The sequence below is a fragment of the Phoca vitulina genome, unplaced genomic scaffold, assembly GCF_004348235.1.
Source record: "Phoca vitulina isolate PV1807 unplaced genomic scaffold, GSC_HSeal_1.0 scaffold78, whole genome shotgun sequence".
In the NCBI taxonomy this organism is placed as follows: Eukaryota; Metazoa; Chordata; class Mammalia; order Carnivora; family Phocidae; genus Phoca; species Phoca vitulina.
Window position 1 is genome coordinate 1,800,700 of NW_022589781.1, and position 22,426 is coordinate 1,823,125.

The following is a 22,426-nucleotide window of genomic DNA, read 5'->3' on the forward strand; positions in this document are numbered from 1 at the left end:
AGGGATACAGAACTTCCCAGCACCAGGCATACAGAACAAATCCCAGAGTACGTAGCTGTATTTGGGGGAGGGGGGGGCAGAGGGAGAGGGAGAGAGAATCTCAAGCAGACGCCACACCCAGCACAGAGCCCGGGGGGGGGGGGGGGGGGGGGGGGGGGGTGATCATGACCCAAGCTGAAATCAAGTCAGATGCTTAACCACTGAAACACCCAGGTGCCCCAAGAGCTGTATTTTATTTTAAAGATTTTATTTATTTGAGAGAGGATGAGAGAGAGAGCATGGGAGGGGGAGGGTCAGAGGGAGAAGCCGGCTTCCCGCCAAGCAGGGAGCCCAATGCAGGACTCGATCCCAGGAACCCGAGATCATGACCTGAGCCGAAGGCAGACACTTGACCGACTGAGCCACCCAGGCGTCCCATTTTGTGAATTTAGAGAGTAGTGGTTAACATCGTGGTTTTGGAGTCCTCAGGCCTCACTCGATCCTCTGACTTGACACGAAGCTCCGGACAAGTTCCTCCACCTGCCAAAGCTAGGTGCCTGCGTCTACAGCAGTAGCTAACCGTACCGTACCGGACGCTCGGCTCTGTGGCCTCAGAGGACATGCAGTAAATCGGCAAACGAGTTTTGAAGACTGGCTGAAAAGTCAGCAGAAACGATGCAGTCAGCAAAATCCAGAATACTGGGGCTTCTAGGCAATAAATGACCTGACGGCTAGGTCCCATGACCCGGTTTCTGCAACAAACTGCAAGGAAAGCAGAGGGAGCCCAGCAGATGCAGGGACATTAGCCAGATGAAACGGACACGTCCTGTCTGGATCCCAGGGCGAACAAGCCAACTGTTGAGCCGGGGGGGGGGGGGGCAGACATCTGAGCACCACCTGCATGCTTGGTCCTAAGGAACGAGTAGTTTATGTATGGTTTGCTGTGGGTACTATGGTCGTGTGTTTTAAGAACCCTTATCTTACGGAGATGCATACAAAAATGCGACAGTATTGCAGGTTTAACGATGTCGATGTCGGGTAGATTAGGGGAAAACCAAGAATGTAGCTGGTAAGATACAAAATGACCAAGCCACGTGCCTGAGTCCTGTTACTGTGTACGTGGGGCCACATGAGGACCGTGCCCCACGGGCCTCCACCCGATGGAGAGGACGTGTCCATTCTCATTGAGCCCCACAGGTTGTGCCTGCCGTCTGTGAGTTAGGCCGCGGTTCACATAAGCGGTAAGATGAGCCCTCAGAGGAGATTCGTTCCTCATCTGACTTGATTCCACGTCACATCCTCATTGAGAGACTATCGATTTCCGTGAACTGAGCTGTGAAAACAGACAAAGGAAGGACTCAAGCTCCTTCCCGCTCCAGTGCCAGCCCCTCGCCCCAAAACCATGTGGTCCCCAGAGCAGCAGAAGGGGACTAGGTCGGGTCGGCACCTTCGTGCGTCACGCAGACTCCTATGCCCTCTCAAGGTCGCGCACGCAGGGGCCCCGGCGGGAATGGGGCCTTGTTTGCTAAGCGGACTTTCTGACCAGGTGCTAACGTTCGGTGGGACCTGGTGCGGATGACAGGACTGCTCGGTCACGGGTCCCCAGGGAAGCCAGCCGCGCCCGCCCAGCCTCCAGAGCAGCAACTGAACACAAAAGCAGCTCTGACCGAGGACTTGAAAGAGCAGCCCGACACGGGACTGAGTCCCCAGTGAACGACCCCCGGGACAGCGAGTCTAACGTCTGACGTGATGACCACGGCTCGCGACGCTAACCCTTCAGCTGGGGGTGACCCTCATGTGGGAATTCAACTACTTCGGGACCGAAGATGTTTATTTAACTAAAGCAAACCGCGTTGACTACGGGCTCCTAGAAGTCTCACAGGAAGCTCAGCTGAGAAGCACAAGGCCTCGCTGATGAACTCTCCGGAAGCCAGAGGAGCCCACGCGGCACAGGCTCTGGGGGCCAACGTCTCTATGGTCCTCGCGGCGCTGCAGCCTCACTCCTCTGGCTCGCTGGCCGCCGCTGCACACCAGGCACGCATCCGCCCGCCACCTGACGCTTGTTGCCACCATGACTCTGGTTTCGGTAGCGAGGGCAGCAGGTGCAGTGGTCTCCGATCCTGGCCCCACAGGTCTCAGCCCGTTCAGTGGGACCTGCCTTATGTCACTCCATCATGTCTTCCTTCCTTCCCAGACGTACTTCTTGCTGGGAGAGCCGTGGAACCACACAGTCGGACCCCCTTGTTCATCCAGCAGCCGCTCAGGGCCTCTGTGCGCGAGGAATGGTGTCAGGTGGCGGCAGCAGGAGGAGACCCCCTGCCCACAAACGGCCGATCGCACAGAGGACGCACTAAGTGCCCGATGAAGTCCGGTCCATGGGAAGCATCCTCGGCTCTCAGCCACAGAGCACGATGGTGTGAGAGGAAGCGGGCTTGGACTCCCACTGCCTTGTCGTCGGCGAGGGAGGAGAGCCTCCCGAGGGGCTCCCGGGCTCGGGGGAGCGAGCCGCGTCCCGGCTCTGGCTTCCTCTGTGCTCAGCGAGGACGGGGACGAGGAGCCAGGAGGCGACGCAGGCAGAGGTCGCAGGCAGGAGCACCCCGTGGGTGCTGGGTCCTGCCCGCGCAGATTCCGAGGCCACCTCCAGCCTCCCTTCCCGCTAGGCGGTGGGGAGATGGAAGGGTCTGGAAGGTCAGGGAAAGCACAGTGCACGAATCCCTAGCACTTAACTCCAGCTCTCGAAGTCCATGCTTCTCCCCTCTTTTCATCATTCGTAGAGGCGCCCCGAGAAAACACAAACACTAGTCACCCCGTCTCCTGGCCTTGACGCAGACGAGCAATTCAAGTTCGGAAGCTTTGTTCCTTCTCAACCAGTTAGTCTTTCAGAAGGGCTGATGGCCCAGGCTTGCGAACGACGCGGCTTTGCGCTCGCTTACTAGAAGACTCGGGGGGGGGGGGGGGGGGCAGAGCAAACCCTCCACCGCCTTCAGTGGCTGGAAATGACCTGTCTCTCAGCTCTCAGGATTGAAGCCTCCCCCCACCCCCGCACGGCTTCGTGGCTTTAAAAGCTTGAGCAGGACGTTGCGGGCACTGCAGAGCGGGGAGAAGGCCGGGGGAGAGATCGGTTTGCTTTCGGGTTTGGTTTTTTAAAAGGCAGGAAGGCGCCTCCAAAGGAGAAGGTAGGGAAGGGAAGGTGCCCCCCAGTCACTTCCACATTACAGCTGCTTGGCTCCCGGTGTCAGCTATACCAATAACCCGGAGGAGGGACTCGTGAGGACCCGGAGGCTGACGGTCTCAGTTTCCCTCACCTGCCAGTCCCTGTTCTGCCGCGTGCGGCCGGGCGCTCCAAACAGGGGCCCTTCTGTCCAGGGAGTCGGGCTTAGCAGCCTCGGGGCTTCTGCCCAGGCCGGACCGAAAGGACACGTGGTGTCTGATCTCTTGGTGACCCCACACCTTGCGTAGCTGCCCACTTCTGCCCTGACGTGGGTCACTCCCCTGCACTCCACTGTCACACAGCCGTGTCTGGCCTAGAGGCCAGTGCCTCAGATGACGACGTCAGGGCGCGAAGTAGGACTGAGAATGAACGGCCGGGTCACATCACCAGGCAAACAGAACCCAAGAGGTCAACACTCGCACCAACCACAAGAGCAGACCCCGCTCCAGGGCACCGAGTTTGGCTGGGGAGAGCCACGTCCGTGAGACGGCCTGTCCCGCATCTCCCGAGTCGCACAGTGGACGTCGGTGCGGCGGGACAGAGCTGAGCGGTGACGGACTCCACAGTCACTCGATGACCAGCTAGTCCTGCACTAATCTGATGCGCATCTTCTGCCAAATCACCTCTCCAAACCCATGAGGCAATGTAGCTGAGAGACCAGATGCCACGGGATCCTCAGAATACAAGAGCGGGACCCACAGGAGCCAGCGGGTCCTATGGGTTTGAAGGTACTTTTGGAGGCAGTGGCTTTAAATGAAAATTCTTGATAAAATTTTGCTTTTTTATTGTCCTTTCTAGAAGCAGGAATTACATTGTACCTGGGCAAATGGCTTATAGGGTTTCACAGATTCTGCAAAGAAAGATGTATTTTTCGAAATGCCATTTTCTGTTAACATTCTTGTGAAAAGACTTTTAGCTGACAGTCCCATAAATCTTGACACCGAATTAAATATACGAAGCTGCCAGAGAGGGGTCATTTCTCTCTTCCTCTGCCCAGGTTAACAGCGCTGCTTGCTCTACCCTCTGCCTTCTCGGCAGAGCTTCTGGTAGGCCTTCCCTCTGATCTGTGTCCTTTGTGTCTTGGCTCGCGAGGCCGGCGTGGTGCTCCCGCTGCTACGTACCAGTAACAATCTTCAACACACAGACGACGAGAAACACGTGTCGGGGTTCGGGCTAAAGTTGAGAACCAGAAATCTACAAAAACTCAATTCGTGTTTTTTAAATACTTTATATGGTAAAAATACAGCAAAAATATTTTTTTTTTGTTCAAAGAGGAAAAAGTATACTGCTATGGTCCCGGTTCTAAGGATGGGCTCAGCCGTCTCAGGCTCCCGGGCTGCGTGCTGCCGTGCAGGCGGACTCGGGCCGCGGCTCCTCCGGCTTCAGTCGTTTATCAAAGCTAAAATCATACTGCGGAGAGAAGAGACGAGCGTTACCAGCGGCCCCTGAGCAATGTGCCGACAAGTCTGCTCTGTCCCGGCTTGTGTCTCTGAGGCTCAGCAAGGAACACTCATTTGAGCAAAAGACAATCACTGCTACGGTTTTTACAAGAAGGACTACCTACTTGGGGCCTCTCAAAGCCCTGATTTTTTCACAGAACAAAATAAATAACTGGGGTGGGGATGGGAGTATAACCTAAAACCAACGTTGGGCTAGAGTTCAGAAGAAGCCATGTCCAGAAAACAAAAAACAAAACGTTAATCCCCTAGCCAGACCTCGCACCCGCCGTCCCGAGGCCTGGACCCCTGCTCCCCGTCCACCCGGGATGCCGCTGCACGGACCTCACAGCGGCTGGCAGGGTGCGCCTGGGCCTCAGGACGGGCCCGCTGCAGGCCCCGAGTGCTGAGCTTAGCGGCCCCCGCTTTTGCGCCTGACTCTGTGGAACCCCGGGCACCATCCACGCAGCCTGACCGCATCGGGCACGTGGCAGTCACTCGATGGACACTGCTCAAACCACACCGCGGCCAACAGCGGCGACAGGACCATCATCATGGCCCTGTACTGAAGTCAGCCTGGCTGTGCTAAGAGCAGAGGACCAGAATACACAGAAACCCCTTACACACCACTAATGGCGTCCTTAGTTGTCCAAATTTCACCACACTAGTGAACGCCGCACACAGTACGGATTGATGGCAGTAGCTAATACTCCTGAAAGATTTTTGTGGGGCACCTGGGGGGCTCAGTCGTTAAGCGTCTGCCTTCGGCCAGGTCATGATACCAGGGTCCTGGGATGGAGCCCCGCATCGGGCTCCCTGCTCCGCGGGAAGCCTGCTCCTCCCTTTCCCACTCCCCCTGCTTGTGTTCCCTCTCTCGCTGTGTCTCTCTCTGTCAAATAAATAAAAAAGAAATCTAAAGAAAAAAAATAAAAGATTTTTGCGAGTTAACTCTAGGTCAGCATAAACCCAAGTGCTTTACGTGCATTATCTCATTTAGTGCGGATCACAACCCAGTGAAGTAGGTACTAGTTACTATCCCATTTCCAGATGAAGAAACGGAAGCACAGAGAGATTAAGAAACTAGCCCTGGGTCACACAGTAAGCAGCGGGACCCAGACTGCACCAGGCTGGCACCCAACCCAATACCAATGGCATCGAGTCCAGCACTCTCTAAAGATGGGCATTTTCCCCTCTAATTCCATGGGACAAACCCTGAGCATCAGCCACGCGGCAGGCGACCCAGATAGGACCAGCTGGAGAGGCCTGGTGAGGGGCCGGACGGCTGGGAATAAAGCCACCAGACACAGCCGCAACCCCGAGCACGAGAAAGCGTGAGGAGCACGTCCTCTGAGACCAGACCGCTCCCTCATCGGGGGCACAAGCGGTGGGTGCACCCAGGGGCGAGGCCACAGCAAGGTGGCGGATGTGACAAGCTCGGGAGCGAGGCAAGAAAGAGGGACGCAGCGTCTCCCAAACCAGCTACGAAGGCTGCCTGCCTTACACTCAGTTGTGCGGGGTACCCCCTCGGCCTGCCCCCAGCGGCTGCCCGGCCCCTCCGCCCGCCGCCAGTACCGTGCCACGGAGCCAACCCCTGCCAACCCCGGAGACTCGTGCGCGCTTTCAAATCCCAGGACTTGGCGTCTACACCTCGTCCTCCCCCCCCCCCCCCCCCAAAACCCTGCACCCCCCCCCCCCCCCGCCCCGCTGTGACCGAGAGCAGCCACGCAGGACAGGCGCAAGCGACACGGCTCCCAGCCCTGCCCGCGGCCTCTCCAGAAACAACTATGAGGGAACTTCTCTGGCGGCCCAGATACCTTGAACTTGGTTTCACTTTAAAAAGTCAGAAAAGCCAGAAGACGGTGTGTCATCGTGTCTTAATATTACATTTCTTTGGGGCGCCTGGGGGGCTCAGTCGTTAAGCATCTGCCTTCGGCTCAGGTCATGGTCCCAGGGTCCTGGGATCGAGCCCCGCATCAGGCTCCCTGCTCGGCAGGGAGTCTGCTTCTCCCTCTCCCTCTGCCCCTGCTTCTCCCTCTCCCACTGCCCCCTGCTTGTGTTCCCTCTCTTGCTGTGTCTCTGTCAAATAAATAAATAAAATCTTAAATATATATATATAACATTTCTTTGCTCTTTATTTTTCACTGTTAAGGATTAAAAATTAAACACGTAAGGAGTGACGTAGAGTTCGAGAACCAGAAAATGGTAACAGTGTGCTTTTTCTATCCCAGTTTTTAAATTATTTAACTTACTTATATTTAAACTCAAGTTAGTTAACATAGGTATCCATAGATTATCTATCTAAATATCGATATATCTGTATATATATGGAGAGAAAGAGTTTTTTTTTTTTTAAGTAACTCTATGCCCAATGTCCCTCCTTTTCTTATTTTAAAAACCAGGACAGGGCTCCTGGCTGGCTCAGTTGGTGGAGCGTGGGACTCTTGATCTCAGGGCTGGGAATTCAAGCCCCATACTGGGCATAAAGATTACTTTAAAAAAAAATTAATAAAACACAGAAAAGCAAATATGATCAATAATGAAAACAAAGGAATCTAACCTAATTTCAATCCCATTTGTTTGTGGCTGGAATAAGCCCAGCAGACGGATTTTAGGAAGCCTGCTTTATCAGGCAGAGGCTAAAATGGCTCTGACTTCGAAACTGTTTCAGACAAACAGCAATTTTTTAAAACTGTCATCTCTATGCAGTTTCTAATTACTGGAACCCTCTGAATGACAGCAGTTTAGTTCAACACAAGTTCTTCCTAAGAGTCCTCATGCCTGTGTGAAAAATTTAAATTTACCTGGGGATAAGAATAGGCATGATCTAGTTAAGCTTGCATACAAAGGTTAAGCCTGACTTCTGGCCTCCTAAACTTTAACGAAATCATAGGCACACAACAATCTTGTCTCTCTTCCTTGTTCTGTTCATCGGCCTCTGACAGGTAAAGAGGGTGGCACGTTTATCTCTACAACATAATTTAACACGGGACGCACAAGGCTTCCCACGTCTGAGGGCCAGGCCTCGCTGGTGGCGCTCACCTCCCATGTGCCGAGACCGGGAGGCTGACACGGTTCTACCCGAATGGGCCACCTGGCACACGGGCGAGGCAGCACCACACTCAGATCCTCAGGGCCGACAAAGACCGGGCCAACTCTCAGCTCTCCGCGCCTGGCCCCCAGGAGACCCGCAGCAGGCCGGTCCCTAGGAGCGCGGCCAGCACCGCTCAGGAGCGGCAGTGAGGCCTGGACACCGGGGAAGAAAGGGAGAGCACGGGGACAGCGTCGAGGCTGAGGAGGAGCGAATGCCACAGAGCTGCTCCAGCGCAGGTCACAGCGCACGGGTCCGATGGCACTTTTATACAAAACGCACACAGCCACCGGCATCCCGCAGGACCCCCCGGAGATCTGGGTCGCCCGCGCTAAGTCCCACAGGCCAGTGGTCTCACCTGCAGAGAGCAGGCATCGCAAACCAGGCAGGGCCGCGACACTGTACACTCACCTGTAGAGATACATGAAGAAACAGAGCAGGTGGAAGCCCAGCTTGATCATGGCTTCCTTCATGTGCGACTTCAGCTGCCCCCGGTTGTGTATCTCTGTCGGATCAAACACTCCCATGTTCCCACTCGGCACCATAATGAACCTGGTGAGCACACGTCAAAGGGAAAATCAAACCGTCAGTTAAATACTCAAAAGTAAGTATCCTATAACAGCCAACCTTTAAAAGTGAACCAATCATAGGGGCGCCTGAGGGCTCAGTCTGTTAAGCGTCTGCCTTCAGCTCAGGTCATGACCCCAGGGTCCTGGGATCGAGCCCCGCATCGGGCTCCCTGCTCAGCGGGAGGCCTGCTTCTCCCTCTCCCACTCCCCCTGCTTGTGTTCCTTCTCTCACTGTGTCTCTCTCTGTAAAATAAATAAAATCTTTAAAAAAAAAAAAATCATAGCAGCCTTAAATTCCGACCAGATATGGACAGGGCGCCACGTGGTTTTCCCTTGAAAGACACAACACTTGTTAATTTGTGCTGTAATTTTCTGCCCTCTGAAACAAAACAGTGACAATCTGGAGAAGGATATTTTATGCATCTAGACCCTTTTACCCACCTGTAGGTAACTCCTAAACTGGTCATACCTACAGCCATTTTCCACCGGACACAAGTAAAGGGGACTCCAAACCAAACCAATTTTACCAAGTTCTTAGAAACTTCTTTATTTAGAAAGTTCTAAAATAATTAATGCAACATCTTTATTAAAAAAGATTTATTCATTCGAGAAAGGGAGAGAGCATAAGCAAGCAGGGGAAGTGGGAGAGGGAGAAGCAGGCTCTCCGCTGAGCAGGGAGCCCGATGCGGGGCTCGATCCCAGGACCCTGGGATCATGACCTGAGCCAAAACCAAGAGTCGGACGCTCAACTGACTGAGCCACCCAGGCGCCCCTTAATGCAACAACTTTATAAGGAGCAGTGTCAAAACATAATTATTCCCATTTCACAAAAGATAGAAAAGAAAAATTCTATGAAAAGAGAGACTCTATGTCCAGATGAGAGCCCTCCTCTGTGGTGCTCCTGCTGATCCAGAGATAACATGCCTCAGTCCGCACGGTTCGTAAATGGCGCCCAGCTTATAAGCACAATTTAAAGAAGACAGAATGGAAATGATTTACGGTAAGTACCACCATAGTAAAAACAAAACTCCTCTTCAGTTAAGACAGCAGATAGTTGAGTCAACATGTAATGTCTAGCTTTACGTAACTTTTACAAACACAGGATATTATTAAATAATAATACTCTGACAAGCCAGAAATCTACTTCCCATAGTGGTGGAGGCCTGGCCACAACGGGACAAGCGAAGGCAGAAGAAAACGGCTCGGCCAGCGTGCACTTCCTTCCGACTCTGAACCAATTCCACCCAGTGTTCCCACACACAGAAGAGTCCAGTTGTTTTTAAAAAGCCCCGAAGAGACTACGTTCAACATATGGTGGAGTCTTTTAGGCTTTCGTATTTATTTCACGTCACTGTGTATGTCACAGTCTTCTTTCCCCAAAGGACGGGTCACTCCGGGAGGGTCCAACAGTGTAAGTGTCCGGGTGGCAAAACGCCGACTGCCCCCGCCACTAGTACAACAATGACGTGTCCTGACCTTGCGCCATCCCCGACCCCTTCCTGCCACACACACGGTTTCTCAGCAATGACTTCTGTGGAGTGCAAGTGCCCCTGAGGCCCACAAATCTGAAACTCTCCCCCAAATCCTGCAGCCCATCTAGAGCTGAGTGGAGGGTGACACGTGAGTGTGCAGACAACACCTCAGCTCCGTCTCTGATGACAGTCTTGTCCTCCTCTGCCGTCCAGGTGACCTCGCAGCGCCATCACCATTTTTCCCAGTGGTCCTGACGGGCTCTCTGCCCCACCCTTCACAGGCCGCCTCCCTCCTAGCGCCGCGTCTGCGGTGGTCTCCTCCGCATTCCTGCATCCCGACCTCCATCCAGCTCCACGGCCTCACCCCAGACTCTGAACGGGCTTCCCTACCTCCTGGCTTTTCTCCACCATCCAATCGATACTACACGAGGCTTCCAGAAAAGTCTTCCCAAAGATACTTCATCAATTTAGTTACTCAAAAACATACAGAGCAAAGACTACATGAATGGGCTACTAAGCACATTAAAAGGTCCTCAATTCCCTTAGTCATTAGGGAAATGTAAATCAAAACCACAGTGAAACACCACACCCAGCAGGATGGCTAAACTAAAAAGATACAGGGGCGCCTGGCTGGCTCCATTGGAAGGGCACGCGACTCTTCGGGGTCAAGAGTTTGAGCCCCTCGCTGGATGTGGAGAGGACTTAAATAAAAACAAATGTAAGAAAGAAAGACACACAACAGGTTGGCGAGGATGTGGGAAAAGTGGAACCCTCATTACACAGCTGAAGAGAAGGTAAAATGGTGCAACTGCACCTGGGCAGTTCTTCGGCAGGTTAAACACAAACTTACCATATGACGCAGCAATTCCACTCCTAGGAAAAATGAAAACGTATGTCCACACAAAAATGTGCACATGAATGTTCAGGAGAATTATTCATAACAGGCAAAAAATAGAAACAATTCAAATGCCCATCAAGTGCAAATGGACACACAAAATGTAGTCTATCTGTACACTCGAATATTATTCAGCAATACAAGGGAGTGAAGAACTGACACCTGCCATCCACGGATGAACCTTGAAAACATTACAGCGAGTGAGAAAAGCCTGTCATAGAAGAGCACATACTGAACTCTTCTACGACGTGTCTGTGCAGAATGGGTCTTAGGAGACAGAACGTAGTCTGGTCGCTGCCAAGGGCCGGGAGGGGAGGGCAGGAAGGAGTGACTGCTAACACGTAGAGGGCTTCCCTTTGGGGTGATGAACCTGTTCTAAAATAGACTGTGGTGATAGCTGCTTAAATCTATAAATACACCAAAAACATATCAAAAAGAATACTTTAAATGGGTGAATTCTATGCTACCAGTACTTGTATTTATGTATCAACTCCTTGGACCAAGATTCTCTGTGACCCATCCTAATCAACATTACCAGCTTTGTCTATTCCTACCCCTCACCTACGTGACTGCCACCGGGTTAGTGCTTAAATATGCCTTGCGTGTCAGCCTCCTGGTTTCCCTTCCAGCCCTCCCCCTCCCCGTGCCTGGCACACCGGGAGAATCCCTCACCCACCCTGCACGGCTCCACTCACACCCGCCCTCCTAAGAGGCCCGAGCACAGCCATCCGACTCCCTCCTAGCCAGGGTTCCCCACCGCTCATCAGGCCCTGCAGCCCACCTCTCGCTGACCTAGAGTATTTTGTTATTCTGTGTTTTGCCTCTTTGTCCACTTCATATGTCTGCATCCCCAAAAGCATAAAGTACAGACATCTGAAAAGAGGGGAAGGATCCATCTGTTGATTTTTTTAACCTTTTTATTTTTTTAATTTTTTTTTTAAAGATTTTATTTATTTGACAGAGAGAGACACAGTGAGAGAGGGAACACAAGCAGGGGGAGTGGGAGAGGGAGAAGCAGGCTTCCCACGGAGCAGGGAGCCCGATGCGGGGCTTGATAGGTGCCCCTATTTTTTTAAATTTTTTTAAAAATATTTTATTTATTTATTTGACAGAGAGGGAGAGAGAGAGAGAATGAGCACACACAAGGAAGGGGAGTGGGAGAGGGAGAAGCAGACTCTCTGCTGAGCAGGGAGCCCAATGCGGGACTTGATCCCAGGACCCTGAGATTATGACCTGAGCTGAAGGCAGACGCTTAATGACCAAGCCACCCAGACGTCCCCCCTAACCTTTTTAAAAAGAAGGTAAATTTGTGAACAACCGTCGATCTGTCGCGGCCATCATCAGGGCAATTAACCCACATGATCTCTGTGATGACAGGAAACAGAAGGCATGGACTTTATCATCCCCCCCCAATAAAACCTCACAGAGCCAGGGTGCCTGGGTGGCTCAGTCGTTAAGCATCTGCGTTCAGCTGGGGTCATGATCCCAGGGTCCTGGGATCGAGCCCCGCATCGGGCTCCCTGCTCAGTCGGAGGCCTGCTTCTCCCTCTCCCACTCCCCCTGCTTGTGTTCCCTTTCTCGCTGTGTCTCTCTCTGTAAAATAAATAAAATCTTAAAAAAAAAAAAAAACCTCACAGAGCCTCTGCCAGTCTGTACTCTGCACAAAGAAGCCACACCCAAGCCTGCTCTTCTGCTGGCACCTGCTTGGGGCTCACAGAAGAATGCTGGCGTGTGCTGGGGTATCGCTAAGATCCAGCCTCAGAGGTTCCCGCTCTTACTCCCAAATTCGTGTTCTGCTCGGTGTGACCATGGGGACACTAAGCCGTGCTCAAAGTCTGCGAGGGACTGCACCTCAGCAGGTGGGTCAGGAGCCCGTGCTTCTAGCTGAGCTCAGGTAGGGGGTTGGTCTACAGGATGACCATGGGAGAGCAACAAGAAACTGATAAGAAAAAGTTATTCTTTCCCTCCAGAAAAGAGGTAGAGAGATTTAAAATCTCTTCCCTAGCTCAAGTTCTGGTCTCACGATCTCATATAAATTCATTCCCCCAAATCCAGTCACTTCCTCATCCTCAGGGCTTCCATTACCACGTGCTCCCTATCCCCTTCCCACCCCTCCTTTATTATTTTCTTTGTCCTTCTTTTTCTAACTGCACTTTTAAAAAAATCACACATATGGGGCACCGGGCTGGCTCAGTCCGAAAAGCATGTGACTCCTGATCTTGGGGTCGTGAGTTCAAGCCACACGTTGGGTGCAAAGATTACTAAACAAAATTATAAACTGTAAAAAGTTAATAAATAAACTTTAAAAAATAAATAAAAATTAAAAATCACATTTAGGGGCGCCTGGGTCGCTCAGTCATCAAGCATCTGCCTTCGGCTCAGGTCATGATCCCGGGATCCTGGGATCGAGCCCCGCGTCGGGCTCCCTGCTCCGCGGGAAGCCTGCTTCTCCCTCTCCCACTCCCCCTGCTGTGTTCCCTCTCTTGCTGTGTCTCTGTCAAATAAATAAATATAATCTTTTAAAAAAATAAAAATCACATTTAAAAAATAAAAATTAAAAAGCACATGTAAAGATCAGCTGATTTTACCCCAAAACTAGATAAAAGTTAAAAAAAAAAAAAAACAAACCTAAAAATTTAGCAGAACAACTAAAAATAATCCCAAGTTTGTCAACATTATCCCACAGTTCACAAGAAAATACATACTGTACAAGTGCCCAACTATACTATTATATCCAATTAGTGTTTACACCAAGCTATGTTTGAAAAGCTTCCTAAATTCGTTAAGTTAGAATTCTGATATTATCCAGTCTGCAGACTTTAAAATGAAATTCTCTCTGGAGCGTTCCAAATATACTCTAATTAAAAACCTGCAGATATAAGTAACAAGATTCTTATATTCTCAGACTTTTGATCATTCTTAATGTAAAACCTGTAAGTCCTTAGACATCACAACTAAACATTCCATATTTTTTAAATTTACACATGTAAACTTGTGTTTTTATCACAAGAGTGGCCCATGTAAATTGCTACTTGTCCAGTATACCAAAGGAAACAAAAACATATGCTGATTTAATGTAGGATTCTGCGGTCATGTGTTTCATGACTGGCACATATTTTACTGCAGAAAAAAAAGCTATTACATCTTCTTAAATTTTTCTTTAAATTGCCGCGACACAAAGCCGTAAACAAACTATACTCACCGATATATATTCCAAGTGGCAACAGGCAAGTTGAGAAGGAAGATGAACCAGTGCAATGAAACGAGCATTAATACAGTGACAATGGTATGGCCAATCAATTCTGGAATTACCCACTGCAAGAGAAGAACACAGTATTACATCTCCCTGCTGTGCTCTTCCTGAATGTGCATGTTATTTGAAGCTAAATCAGTGAATACACAGAGAATTTACAAGCTCGTGTTTCAAGATTATTTTTAGACTCAGATGACCCAGATCTCCATACTGCAGGAACTGCTTACCCCAGGCAAATACATCAAGGCACAGCTTAAAAATAATGTCCTTAAATTTCAATTATGTTTTATCCTAAGCAAAGGTTCAGATTCATTCACGAAGAAGGCATGACTGACAACCGGGGGGAAAATGGAGCATCATTTACTTTCTAGTCCAGAGTCTGTGCTAAAGCCTCTTACTCTAATTTGCGGTGGTTTATATCCCAATATATAACGCCTTGCAAGTCAGAGTATCAATCTTCGACATTTTCCAATCTCCAGAATCCTGCAGGGAAATCACTTCACACACACGCACGCACACAAAAGGTACTGTAACAGCTCACATTAACAGCTCAAAGTTGAACAAATATGGGGCGCCTGGGTGGCTCAGTCGGTTAAGCGTCTGCCTTCGGCTCAGGTCATGATCCCAGGGTCCTGGGATGGAGCCCCACGTCGGGCTCCCTGCTCGGTGGAGAGCCTGCTTCTCCCTCTCCCTCTGCCTGCCTCTCTGCCTACTTGTGCTCTCTCTCTGTGAAATAAAATCTTTAAAAAAAAAAAAAGTTGAACAAATATGGTAATGAAGCAGAATGCCAGCCTACTGGCTTTCCAGCACCCACTGCCCTTCTGTATGCTCTCTTTGTTAACTGTGCAAAATTCTAGTTCTCATGCACCAAGAGCTATTAGGTCCTCCATTCACCAATAATCTTCCTCCGCTATGAACAGAGATTTTTCTTTTAAAGGAAGTTAATATATTTATGCAGACACAAACTGGTAATCCCCACTTGCAGAAATGAGAGGTTAAGTAATTTGCCCAAAGTCAGCTACTTAGTGGTAGAACAATACAGTATAAGCCCAAACACACTGGCCCCAGGGCTCTCTGCACTTAGATTTTAGAGAGTGTTTTTGGAAACAAAGAAGAAGGGATTTGCTAGGCCTTAAACCTAATTTGCAATCAACTGGAACTTTTTAATATGTAATACGGATTTTTTTAAAGTGTAACCAATTGGGGCACCTAGGTGGCTCAGTCGTTAAGTGTCCGTCCGCCCTGCCTTCGGCTGGGGTCATGATCCCAAAAGCCCCGCACTGGGCTCCCTGCTCAGCAGGAAGCCTGCTTCTCCCTCTCCCACTCCCCCTGCTTGTGTTCCCTCTCTTGCTATGTCTCTCTCTGTCAAATAAATAAATAAAATCTTAAAAAAAAAAAAGAGCCAATTTAAAAGAATAAAAAAAACAAAGTGTAACCAATTGCACATAGTGCTGACCAGTGCGAGCTCCAGAGTCAAACCTGGAGTGGAATTCCTGCTCTATCCTACTGATCAGCTTAGCAATCTTAGGAAAGGTCACCTACCCGCCCTGAGCTATGATTTTCTTCTCTATAAAATGGAGATGACAATCCCTGCTGTACAGAATTTGATGGACAGCCCGCCGAAGCCGCAGGCTGAGCGAGCACTCCTTACAGGGCAGCCTGGTTCCTGCTCCTCTCTCCGTGCCCTCCACCCACATGGCGGTAGCTCCCAAACTGTATTTCTTACCGTGTTTTCCACAAACAAACTGGAAGCAAAAGTTTTAGGAAGTGATACTTAACATAATGATGCTTGCTTTACTTACTTTCAACCAAGCTCTCTGTTTTCATTCTCTTCGCTGCTTAGCAATGTGTTCTTCCCCCAATTGCTCTCTGAATACCAGCACTAGGCTTACAGCCCCCAGCAGGAGTCTGGAAAATTCTCCTGTGGAGTAACTGAATAGCACAAGAGAGAACACAGACAAAACAACTGCCCTTGGGGTACCCCAACAAAAGTCCAGGTAGACTTCGGCCAACAGCCTGGAGCGCGCACGGGCTTCCCGTGAGTATTTTAGGGCTTTACCCTTACGTATGGACAGACAGCCATGAACCAGAAATTGAGGGAAGCCTCCAATATGAGAGGGGAGAACGCAGAGGGAAAGGAGCTTGGAGGGAACAGAGATAATGGAGGAAGCAGAAGGAAATTTCAAAACTACTGTAATCAAAATTCTCAAAGAGCTAAAAAACTCAAACTTGAGCCAAGACAACAAGCTCTTATAAATGAAAACTTGACTTAAATGGTACGCACACTAGGAAATCAGAAGAGAGAGCAGAGGGAATCTTGAAACAAAAAGGTAGGAAAAAAACAGGGATAAAAATTTTAAAAAGGACCAGGCAGATAATCCAGCAGATGAATTATCCAGTGTGTGAAAGTTGTTGAAAGAGAAGGGGGGGGGTAGAGGGGGCACGTTATCAAAGAACGAACAGACCTCCCAGGTTGAAAAAGTCAACAGATGGCCGAAAAAGGAAAAAAAAAAAAAAAAAAAGTGGCCGAAACAGTGCATTGAAAAAGGCCTCAGCAAAGGCACACAAAGGTAAAGCCCTGCAAAATTCCCAAACACCAAGGATAAAAAAAGGTTCTACAACTTCTGGAGAGCACAAGGGGGGAAAAAAAAAAAAAGACGGGCGGGGGGGATCACATAAAAGAGAAAGAAGAAATCAAAACGGCATCATACTGCCCGACGTGAACAACACTGGAAGTCAAAAGACTACTGACCAATGTCTTTCAAATTCTGAAAGAGAATCTTTGCTAACCTAGAACGCTATGCTCAGAGAAACTATCGCTCCTGGATAAGGACAAGACATTTTCAAACACGCAAGGCCTCCGAATTTAGTCCCCATGTACCAAATCTCAAGAAGCTACTCCAGCAAAATGGAGCAGTGGGCCAACAGAAAAGAAGACCTGACTTCCAAGGAGGGCCCAGACCAGGGGTCCCAGGATGCGGGCTGTGGGGTGGGCCTGAAAGCGGCCAGTCCAGACCACAGCAAGGACAGTGGTCTCAAGAAGAAAGGTCACCTGGAAAAAGAGCTCCCCGATAGATTATTTTAATGTTTGACCCACGTAGAAAATAGTACGGTAAAGCTTTAAAGACGTATCTGAAAAGACTTCGTAACAGGTAAGTGAAAAACTAAGGAAATTTTTGGGATGCCTGGGTGGCTCAGTCGGTTAAGCGTCTGCCTTCGGTTCAGGTCGTGATCCCAGGGTCCTGGGATCGAGTCCCGCATCGGGCTCCCTGCTCCGCGGGGAGCCTGCTTCTCCCTCTGCCTCTGTCTCTCTCTCTCTCTGTCTCTCATGAATAAATAAATAAAATCTTTAAAAAAAAAAAGAAAAACTAAGGAAATTTTTAAAATGCAGCAATTATTAACACTGGGAAAGAGAAAGCTATCCAGAAAAACACAAAAGAAAGAAAAATATGATCACTGTCTACTATGAGGCTCAGTACCAAAAAAGATTTAGTATGTTATTGTAACAGTACATTGTAACAATGTAAACACTGAATATCAATTTAACTCAAAAAGGAAAACAGGAGAGGTGATGTTTAGGGAAGGAGGTACCTAAAAACTCAATCTATCATATTGACTCAGAAGTCAAGAGATGATACTTAAAATTGATAAATCAAGAAATAGCAGTACAAGCACTTAAAAGAGAAATATGGATATAAATATCAGAAACAAATTAACAGCTCAAGTGTGGAAATCAGCTGCCCCTAAAAAGTATGACAGATTGGATTCAAAGGGGTCAGGCAGGGACTGCTGTTTTTCAGTGTAAGCTTTGTAGTACTTTTGAGTATGGTTGTGTGCAAGTATTACCTTCACAAAAGTAAAAGTTAACATTAAAGAAAGTGACTTAACTTCAAACTGAAGGGGTAATTTCTCAGTAGAAGAATCCAGGTAATATTATCTTTGCATTTCAATTTTTATTTTTATGAACAAAAACCCAATTAAATGCCCCCTAAAATACCCTCTAAAATACTGAGTAAGCAAGAAATATAAAAAGAAATACAACCCAGCTGGTAAAATATATATTTAATCATTCTTCTGAAGACGATGAGGACTGAAACTAATATAATACTGATTACATCTCAATTTTTTTAAAAGTCTTAAAGTACAGCAGATAAATACAAAATCTTTTACTTAAATCTATCACTGTATTAAACCATGCTCCGGAAAATTCAAAATAAAGAAAACAAGAAGAGGAGGAATATCGTTTATTAGTAATTTTAGTTTTCCACATGTGACTTTTTCCCCTCGTGGGCCAGAGAAACGTTAAGCAGATGAAGAGGTGAAAAGACACATGGGAATAATTTTTAGGTCAAGCGAAAAGCATCTCTCAGTATTCAGGGAATTGTTATATGAACTTTTATCCAGAACGCTCTTCGGTCTGCTCAGCCCATAAAATGAATCAGGACTAACTGGTTTCCCCCCATCCAGACAAACCCTGCAACTCAGGGTATTCTTGCCAACGTAAAGTTCTGACTATATACCAAAGGTAAAATGGCCTTGAAACAAATCAACTCATTAATTCCATTTCTCAGCAAGCCACTAAAAGAAGGTCGTCTTTTATGCAACAAAAAACAGCCTGAGCTTTTTTGTCACGAGCAGGGAGGATGGGTTTAGACACAGAAGACAAATACAATTACCCTCATAATGAGCCTTTCCTTTGTTAAGTACTGATGGGCACAGGGACAAGGAAGAAGCACAGTAAAGAAACAAAATTTCCAGTGACGTCCTCTAGTTTGGTTCACGATCTAAAATACTGCAAAAACACAGTAGCTCTACAAACATTCCAATGAAAAAGCAGCAACACGCACTTCAAAATCACATACACATAGGTTGGTTATCTATAAATACACATAGGTTGGTTATCTAACGCAGAAAATGGAGAACCACCTTCAGCGCCAGAAATGAGTAAAGAAATGTCTTACCTTGTTTAATTTTGAGCAACATGATCTAGCATTAATGTAATCACATTCTAAATCAGACAATGTAATGATCTGAGGACCAAGATAAGGAATTGTAAAACTTCTTTGAGAACAACTATTTTTGTCTTTAAGTTTCAGACAGAAACCCAATTGCAGCGCAGAATTAGATTTGACTTGAAAAACTTTTAGTTATTTCCGTAAAGTTCACTCATTAGACAACTCAATTTTCTGATTTATATTCCTTCAACAGACTATTTTCAAAATAATCTTATTATGCTCAATTCTAAAGTGACCCACACGAGACCATTCAATCGGAGTTCCTCAAAAATCAGTGACTGTTAAGAAACGGAAAAAAGACCTCTAAAAACAATTTAAATGTGAAAAACCTGAATTCCCAAAAATAGGAAAAGTGTTTATTTATGACAGATCCATAAACTGTCTCTGAAGACTCAAGATGTGAAAAAAGAAAAGATACAAAACTATCAATACAGAGGCGCCTGGGTGGCTCAGTCGTTAAGCGTCTGCCTTCAGCTCAGGTCATGATCCCAGGGTCCTGGGATCGAGCCCCGCCCCGCATCGGGCTCCCCGCTCTGCGGGAAGCCTGCTTCTCCCTCTCCCACTCCCCCTGCTTGTGTTCCCTCTCTCGCTGTGTCTCTTTCAAATAAATAAATAAAATCTTTAAAAAAAAAACTATCAATACAGGGTGGTCCTATGTCCGTACTGGTTATGTCTCCTTCCAGGTGATCTGTTTTCCTAATACTTTTCTCAATTTCCTAAACCTTAAACACATTAAACATACTTTATACTAGAATTAAGCAAAAAATGGTTTTCAGTACCAAATGTAAACTCTCGAGGACATGTGACACAGAAGGAAAAGTCCTCAACTGAACGATACAAGGCCTGAGATTTGCTGTGAAACGCTCCAACATCCCCTCCCCACCCAGGAAAGGAGAAAGCAAAATGCTGAAAGTCACTGTTGGTGACAGAAACTGGGTTTATTTCACTACGCTCTCTACTTTTATGCTTGAAAATGTCCAATGAAACAAGTAAAAATAAATAAATAAATAAATTCACCTAAATTCTAAACATTTCCATATGGATATTCCCCCTAACATCTCAACACAAAGTCAAACTCATCACTTTCTCCACAAATTGCCCGCCTCCAAATGTGTTTTCTTTCTGTCGATGACACAAGCACCATTTGCCCAGGCTCAAACCACGACAAGTTATTTCTGTCATCTGTTTCATATCCCACACCCAGCCTTCCTCCTCACTCCACCCATGAATCCCTCCTTTCACCTGCCCACACTCAGAGCTGTTTCAAACTCACACGGGCCCACTCCCCAACGGTTTACTTTCCAGTCTTTCCCATTTCCAACCCACTCTGCAGATTCATCTTCCTAATACTCCATTTGCTTATGTAAAAATGTTCAATGGCTCCCTACTGCCTAGAGGATAAAAGTGAAAGCCCTCCCCGCCTTAACACCAAAACCCTTCAAAATCTGCTCTAATCCAGCCTTTCCCACCTGACCTTCTACTACGACCAAAATCAACCACGTCCTCCAGATGGTCCATTCTTTAACCCGGTCATCCAGAAATGCCATAGGGGTGCCTGGGTGGCTCAGTCGTTAAGCGTCTGTCTTCAGCTCAGGTCATGATCCCAGGGTCCTGGGATCGAGCCCCGCATCAGGCTCCCTGCTCCGCGGGAGGCGTGCTTCTCCCTCTCCCACTCCCCTTGCTGTGTTCCCTGTCTCTCTCTCTCTCTCTCTCTCTCGCTGTGTTTCTGTCAAATAAATAAATAAAATCTTAAAAAAAAAAAATGCCATAAACACACCCGAATCTGCACCTCTGCTCTTGCCCGATTTTGAATATCCACCCCTTTCCTTCCATGGTTTTCTCCATGGTTCAAAGTCCGGGAAAACTTCTATCCCTACAGAACTTCTACTCTGACCATTTTCTACCTCTTGCCTCTAATATTAAGCTAGTGCAACTATCCAAAAATACAGTAATACAATATGCTGAATCTCATCAAAACACACCCTAAATGTACCTGAATGTCTAAGTCAAATATTCCACCTAACATTTTTCCATGCACATAAATTGGTATAAGCCACGCCTATTTTGAACTATTAAGCCGAGCTTGCCAAACTGCAAATACAGAAATCCATGTTTCATTTCTCTGGAAGTCCCAGTTCCTTAGGTCACAAGAGAGACATAGGTCGTCAAAACTTAGGCCCGTGATTCTGCCCTTTCAGTCAGTTCACCAAACCTAAGAAAACTCAAGGTTCTCCCTCGACTGGCTGGCTCGGTTAGTACAGCATGTGAGTCTTGATCTTGGGGTTGTGAATTCCAGGCCCAGCCTGGGTACAGAGATTACTTAGAAATAAAATCTTAAAAAAACACAAAACCAACTCAAGGTTCTCATTAGAATTCATCAGTTCAAGTAAAAAGTGCAGCTAACTGGGGCCGGGGAGGCAGACATGGTGCTGGGGGGCGCTGAAGCCGCGTTCTCGCTGTACATACCCAGAGCTGGGGAGTGAACAGGCCCCGCGGTAAAGATAAGAAACCCCAGGCGGAGAGAGGTGAAGCACTGCGCACAGCAAACATCTAGCTAAGTAAGGGGTTCTGACTGCAAATTCCGTCCCTTTCCTCTCCAGCGGGCTGCCCGTCCACAGTACAGCAGGAGGTCACGCTGAAAGCACACGCTACAAACACCCTAAAGCCGGGTGTTCTGTCAAACAGGAAGTTTACTTCCATCAGAAAGCACTACGAGGGAATTCCAAGGAAAGAAAAACAATGCAATTCCGCATGTTTGTTTCCCACGTTAACGACTTGAACTGGAGGGTGCACTGGGCGACGACGAAGACTGGTGGCTCCCCGAGAGCAGGGTGCGGGTCCAAACCTCACGTGCGGGCCTGGACCCCAGTCTGAGGACGAGCACAGGAGCAAGTCTTCTGCGCGGGCGCCGCTTCGGCACGGACACAAGTGCACCCGGCCCCGCACGGTCCCACGCACGGTCCCCCGCAGAGGGCTGCTCCGGTCCCGGGCCCTGGCAGGCCCCGCACGATGCCCAAGTCCCAGGCGGGGCCCGGCCGCCAAGGCCCCGGCGCCACAAGGGCGGCGGGGGCTGTCGCCCACAGCGACCAGAGGCGGCACGTCGCGTCCGCTTGCCCGGGACCCCAGCGCCCCCCGCGGCCCCGCCAGGGAGGCCCGCCGCCCGGCCGCTCGGGGCGGGGCCGGTGCGCGGGGGCGGGGGCGGCGGGAGCTGCGGGCTTCCCGACGGGCCTTCCCGGCTGGGCCGTCCTCCCGCCCGGCTCGCCGCCCGGGTCCCGGTCCCGGTCCCGGCCGGGCCGCCCTTGCCCCCGCGCACCTGCCGGGCCCCGCCTCAGCCCCGTCCCCCGGGCGCCGGGCCCGGCCGGCCTCCGCCCGCCTCAGGCAAGGATACGAAGTACACCGAGAGGAAGATGAGCGCGCAACAGTCGAGGAGAGAGAAGACGAACACCACCGCCTCCATCCTCCTCCTCCACCGCCGCCGCCGCTCCTTCCGTCAAACCTGCTCCGGCGC

General features: G+C 49.1%; 1 protein-coding gene across 4 annotated transcripts; it reads right to left on the reverse strand.

The window, feature by feature from the left end:
- Positions 1-858: 858 nt before the first annotated feature.
- CNIH4 (cornichon family AMPA receptor auxiliary protein 4) lies at positions 859-22,426 on the reverse strand. Of its 4 annotated transcripts, none has more exons than XM_032393962.1 (5): positions 22,307-22,414; positions 18,865-18,933; positions 13,853-13,965; positions 8,126-8,266; positions 859-1,312 (listed from the first exon to the last, which is right to left on the reverse strand). In XM_032393962.1, the coding sequence occupies exons 1-5, from the start codon at positions 22,373-22,375 to the stop codon at positions 1,291-1,293; spliced, it is 414 nt and encodes a 137-aa protein (XP_032249853.1). In that variant the 5' UTR covers positions 22,376-22,414; the 3' UTR covers positions 859-1,290. The 4 variants fall into 4 exon arrangements, with proteins under 4 accessions (XP_032249853.1, XP_032249852.1, XP_032249854.1 ...); XM_032393961.1 differs by lacking the exon at positions 859-1,312 and adding an exon at positions 2,929-4,600 and having other exon boundaries at positions 22,307-22,426; XM_032393963.1 differs by lacking the exons at positions 859-1,312; positions 18,865-18,933; positions 22,307-22,414 and adding exons at positions 2,929-4,600; positions 21,385-21,988.